The sequence below is a fragment of the Grammomys surdaster genome, unplaced genomic scaffold, assembly GCF_004785775.1.
Source record: "Grammomys surdaster isolate TR1022 unplaced genomic scaffold, NIH_TR_1.0 64, whole genome shotgun sequence".
Taxonomy (NCBI): Eukaryota; Metazoa; Chordata; class Mammalia; order Rodentia; family Muridae; genus Grammomys; species Grammomys surdaster.
Window position 1 is genome coordinate 586538 of NW_021604566.1, and position 6505 is coordinate 593042.

The window sequence follows — 6505 nt, forward strand, 5'->3', positions numbered from 1 at the left end:
AAGAAAGAAAGAAAGAAAGAAAGAAAGAAAGAAAGAAAGAAAGAAAGAAAACAACTTTAAGTCAGGATAACTTTGAACTTTTGACCTTCCTGCCTCCACCTCCTAGGTGCTGAAACATAGGCATGTGCCACCAGGTTGTTTTATGTGACAGAACCCAGGGTTTAACACATGCTGGGCAAGCACTCTACCAAATAAGCCACACCTCCAGCCCTAAAATGTACTACTTATAAACACGAAATATTCAGCATTAGCTGTTACCACTTCTATTAACCATATATTACATATTTCTGTAAATTCAAGGCCAACCAGGGCTACAAAGTGAGATCTTGTCTGAGGAAGAGGGGTTTGGAAGGACAGGTGAAAGAGGGAAAAGAGCTTTCTAGGCAAAGGGGAAGGGAATGCATCAGAGGAAAGGAGACAACCTCAGGTTTCAAAAAACTAGGCACACGGTTCACAAAGACTAGAGGGCAAATGGGGTTGGGGGAGAGAAAGCAGGGCTGGGGCTGAACAGAACGCAACCAACAGGATTATAAAAACTGAGACCGCCGGGCAGTGGTGGCACACGTCTTTAATCCCAGCACTTGGGAAGCAGAGGCAGGCAGATTTCTGAGTTCCAGGCCAGCCTGGTCTACAGAGTGAGTTCCAGACAGCCTGGGCTACACAAAGAAACCCTGTCTCAAAAAACTATTAAAAAAAAAAAAAAAAAAACCGCTGAGACCTTCACCCATAGCCAGAGGACAATTCCTAATCTGTATCTCCACCTGGGATCCTTCTACTAAGACCCAAGGGACATCCCTATTTAAATGTCTTTAGATACTTCAAACCTGGCAAGTAAAACATTGAACTCTGTCCTTCATCCATGATGCTATCACTAACCACATAACGCCTAACAGGCAGTGGTAAGTGGCTCCTTGTCCTCTCACCTGACCTTCCATTTACCTCCTGCATTTCTGCTGTTCCCTCAGCTCTGTACACACTGCACACTCTACTCTCACCACAGCAGCAGGACCCTGACTGATTCTGCTTCTCATTCAGCTCCACCCCATCTCCTATTGACTTAACTGTAATTCAATATCTGGCATATTCATTTAATAAAAAAACTTTCAAGTCAGAAGCATAATTCCCAAGAGTTTAGCACACAGATAATTAATACTATTACCATTGAATGCCACAGGATGTTCATCTGACAGGGATGGGAGACTGACTTTTTACTGGACACCCTTTGTATCTTTTAAATTTGTACCTTATATATGTGTTATCTAGTCAAAACACAAAGAAATTTTTCTTTAAATGAAGTTCACCTTCACACAGGTTTACTATAACACACTATTAAGTAAAAAAGAAACCACAAACCAGTACTAGGACATTAATATAGAAGGACATACATTCAGGCATAATCATATGTACTGGAGATTTGGAAAATATAAATACAAAGAAAGCTGTCATCAACTAGAAAACATAGAGTACATACTAATTATAATAGTTGGGGGGTCAGATGAAAGAAATTAACTCACATCAAAATACACTAGCCTTCCACTCATTTACCAAATAATCTGTGTAAATCTTTAAAAAAAATTCTAAATAATTATTTGCATACTAGAATTTTATCTTGCTTTTATTTGTATTTATTTGTCTATCTGTTTGAAATTGTGTGTGATGTACCCCAAGCTGGTCACCGCCTTTACAGCCAAAATTAATTTTAAAACTCCTGACCTTAATACCTCCACCTCCTGAGTGCAGGGCTCACAAGCATAGGCCACCATGCTCAGCTGACCTTGTAGTTTGATTTACAATACTATTTTGTTCTTTTATTGGAACATCATTTTTAGTGATCAATCCTGTTAGTCTGAAATCAGTAAGCCTGACTTAAAAATATGCAACTGTTTATGTGAAGAATCAAGTGTTGCAAGATAAAGGAGACAGAAAAAAGAGTTAATGAAGGCTGCATCTATGAAAGGTTATGCTTTCTCTATTTTAAAGTTTTTCTTGTTAAGTCTTTTTTTTTAAGTGTGTATATGTGTGTAATGTGTGCACCCAAATGCCATGCATCAAAAAACAACTGTACAAGTCAGCTCTCTCATTCCCCATTTCCATGGCTCCAGAATTGAACTCAGGTTGTAAAGCTTGCCTGTCTTTGCCCATTACATTTTCTAAGTTTTCTATAATGAAATTTAAATGTGCAGTGCCAAGGGAGGCCAAAGGAAGACACTAGATTCCTTGGAGTCACAGGCAATTGGAGGCTGCCTGCTGTGGGTGGTGAGAACCAAATTTAGGTCTCTCTGCAAGAGCAACAAGTGTTCTCAATCACTGAGCCATGTCCATAGCCCCAAGGATTGATTGACTGATTGATTATTGGTAACTACATATATTTGTATGTGTTGAGGGGATAGGTGCAGATGACTCCAAGCACTCAGAACTGAACCTGGGTCCTGTGAAAGAACAGAATACACTTTTTTCTCCTAAGGCTTACTTTAGTTTTAATCATGTGTGTTTGCACACACATGGAGCTGGGGTAGGATCCTATGGAGTTGGAGTTACAGTTGTGCACCTCCTGACATGGGAACTAGGAACCCAATCAGGTCCTCTGTAAGAGCAACAGGTGTGCTTAACCACTGAACCATGTCTCCAGTCCCATTTTTAAAGGAATTGAAATACAAATCACAATTCAGGAATTTTTTCCCTTTAAATTTTAATTTATGTATATGTATATATGTATGTGCATCACATTCGTGGCACTGCACACATGCTGGTGCCTGAATAGGTCAGAAGGGGGCATTTCATCCTGAAACTGGAGCTATACAGCTAAGTAATCCTGGAACCTCTGCAAGAACAGCTAATGCTCTAAACTGCTGAGCCTTCTTGCCAGCCCATTCAAACTACCATCAGTAATTCAACTAGAGCTTCTTTAGAAATCCTCTGTGAAAGTTTAATCAAAGATTAACTTCCCTACAGATTACAAATTTGTTTAAAGCAACTCAACTATCTCGTTTCATTTTTACGCATGGCCTCTACTCCTTGATATGCCGTGCATGCACTTCTTCCCCGTCCCACTGCAAAACGGATGGCATCACTTCAGGGCCAGGAAAAATGCATGGTATAAAATATATATATATATACATACATACATATATATATATATATATGTATGTATATATATATATATGTATGTATATATATATATTGTGTATATTGTGTATATTGTGTATATATATAATTTCTTCATGGTTTTGTTTGGTTTGATTTTTTTTTTTAATTGGGGGTGGGGGGGTGCCACAGTGCCTGAACAGAAATCAGAGGAAACCCTCTGGAGGCAGCTCTCTCCTTTGACCAGGTGGGTCCCATAATCAAACTGAAGTTCTCAGGACTGGCATCAGGTGCCTTTACTCAAGGAGCCACCTCATACACCTTGTTTTTGTGTGTCTCCTATGTGGCCCAGGCAGCTGTAAGTTTGTAATTCTCTAGATGTCCGGAATGCAGGCATGCCTCAGAATGTCATTTTACCTTAAGGTAACCCTGTCAGTTCAAGGAAAGCACCTGACCTTTTACCATAGTTTTCTTATCTATAAAACAACTTTCAAAACTAATAGAGGATCAGAGAAAATCCCTTCTAACAACCAAAGCACTATACCTAGCTCAATGAACGCTCCAAGCATTAACTCCATCTGCTGACTAGCTTTCACTGCATCTCACTTATCCTTTCGGATTTTTGCCACCCATTTTCACTGAACTATTTATTCTATGGCTGACCAATTAATCTACCTAGCTTACTAATCATATAATTTCCCTGCTCAAGAACTAAAGGCTTCTAACAAAAAGTCTATACTATTCTGGAAAAGTTAAGGAGTTCCATGATATGGCCTGTCAGGAGCCAATTCACACAGCTACTTTAGGTGCAATCTAACAGAAGGCTGACTCCAACAGCCTTCCTTTCCCACAACAATGAAACAGTTCCCATTTTACCAAGGCCAACTTAATATGCCAATTGCCTTAATGAAATCTTCCTTGATATTCACAAAGGAGAAACCTCTCACCAAAATCCTGTACCGTTATGTTCACAAAGACAGCTAAATAAGTATCAACTAGATTTTCCTACATCAGACACTGATTAAGAATTTTGTTTGGTTTCAGCGCCTTTTGGTTTCTTGGGGCTTTTTAAAACAGAGTTTTATGTAGTCAATGTGGACTTAAACAGAGTTGTGTGGGGGTTTTTGTTTGTTTGTTTTGGTTTTTCATTTTTCTGGCTTTTTGGCTTTTTTTTTCTTTGTTTTGCTAGACAGGGTTTCTCTGCATAGTCCTGGCTGTCCTGGAACTCACTCTATAGATTAGGCTGTCCTAGAACTCACAGAGATACACCCTGCCTCTGCCTCCCAAGTGTTGAGATTAAAGTGTGCTTTGTAATTCGATTATCGTTGTCCACACTCTTTTAAGGGCTATACTCCTCTGACTAGGCATTTTGGAGATATGATAAACCTCAAGGGATTCCCATTGTGCCTCTTTACACAACACATTCTAACTCTAACCCAAAGACATATGTACTTCTTACAAACCCCTACTCCTTCAAGATGAGTTCAAATGTGATTCTTCCTAAACCTTCAACCACCCCTGGAAAGTATTCTTTAACCTGCTCTGTTCTATGATCCTTAATGTTTGTCTAAGAATGAAAAGGCTGAAGGAATGACCAGCTTCCTGTTAGCCTATAAATTAGTACTGGTATGTATGCTTCTTTCTTCCAAAAAAAAAAAAAAAATTAAAGACAGGGTCTTCCTATGTAACTCTGACTGTCCTGGAACTTGCTATGAGCGCACACTGGCCTCATACTCACAAAGATCTGCCATACCTGGTTCGTTCTTCAAATTTTATTGTTCTCTACTTCTATAAACAAGTTTGTTCTGGTAACAACGACAGCTGCCATTTTGAGTTTTCACAAGTCTAGCTGGAATTATATAGTCCAGCAGTCACTAAACAGTGCTGTGTGACCACAGTCAGAAAAAATACAGTAAGCCAAAGCACCAACTCCTGACTTTTACAGTCCTCTATATCATTTATTAAAGAAAACATAGTGTTACTCATTTCATTATTTATTTCATAGAACATTTTAAACCTTTTTTCACTCAGATGTCTACATTTTCCTACACGCTGTCCTAAACCCAGGACATACAACTAAGAAAGAATATGAGACACTCTACCCTACTTTCATGGTGTGTCACATTAAGAGTACATTCTTCATAAAAACAAAGAATGGTTCTCTAAATGATTGAGTTTCCAGTGAGACAAAGAAATATGAGGCTTGTTCATTTGCTCTCTCTTCCTCCCATCCAAATTTCTATGTGGACTTCGTTAAAGTTCATTTTTGACTGGCTTTTTCGAACCTTCGTTTTTAGCTACATTCAGTACATTCAATTTAAGGATCCCAAGGCCATTCGGGAACGCTAAAGTAATTCTGTACACAAATCTACTCAACATCGTGCCACCTTCGCCCCCCGAAAACAACAAACTTGCTTTCTAATGACAAGTCTTTATTCCTTCAATACCATATGATTCACAAGTATTCTCCACGCAAAGGAAATTCTCATAGGTATGTCATGTCCTAATAGGTGAATTCCTTCCCAAACTATTAAAGTGCTATGACAAATTGAGCAATAAGAACGCCGTTAGAAGAGAGATAGAAGAGAAAAACTTGAGAACCTGGCTACTGCGTATCCTGAAGGCATCCAGAACCCGACACTACTGTCAAAAACCAGACGCCCAAGCTCACGCCTGCATCCCACCTGAAGTAAACCTGAGAATCAGGACCCTCCTCAAGACTCAACGCTGACAGGACAAACTAAGCACTGGCAGTAGCGCGGCTGACTCGACCGAAGCAGCGGGCCCCAAATCAAAGCCAAGAAAGGCAGGGCCGCCGCCCAGGGCCACGGGGCTCGCACCGGGCTGGGGGAGGGGGTGTGGACCAGAGGACCCCCAGCGCGACTGAGAGAGGACACCGCCCGGACGACCCCCCCGACTCCGCAGCACGGGTGCCGGAGCTGAGGGGCCGTATCGAAATCGGGTCGCGAAGCCTTACCTCAGCGCTCGGATGTTTAAAAGTATCTAAAAATAGCAGCTCCATGGACGAGTCCACCGCCATGTTTGCCGCGGGCGGAGGACCGGGAGATGACTTCCGGGGCAGCTCTCCAACCTCCCAGGCCGAGGCTTGGGCTAGGGAAAACTGCAGCACTTCCGGTAAACAGGACGCTGTGGCCGCAAGTCTCGACCAATCCCATCGCATCTTGCTGCCTTAAGTCGTAAGCCCCGCCTTCTCCAGCGCGGCGGAGGGCGCTTTCTGAAAGCCCAAAGGAGCAGAAAAAAGAGGGGAGGGGACTACGGTGTTTGCAGTGGTCCAAATCCCGTCGTTTTCCTGAGCAGCGGCGCCACGACGCCTGCGAGGAGCGTTGAGTTCTGGAGAATAGGAGGAAAGTGTGCCAAATCTAAACACACAGCACCATACGCTTTCCAAACAAAATCATGC

At 41.6% G+C, this 6505-nt stretch overlaps 1 protein-coding gene across 1 annotated transcript in view; it reads right to left on the reverse strand.

Annotated features, from left to right (window-relative positions):
- Positions 1–6189, reverse strand: part of Virma (vir like m6A methyltransferase associated) — a 59349-nt gene extending 53160 nt beyond the window's left edge. The window contains exon 1 of the mRNA XM_028769451.1: positions 6062–6189. Coding sequence (XP_028625284.1) covers positions 6062–6124 — 63 coding nt within the window. The 5' untranslated portion in view covers positions 6125–6189. The remainder of the gene's footprint in view (positions 1–6061) is intronic.
- Between the last annotated feature and the right edge of the window lie 316 nt (positions 6190–6505).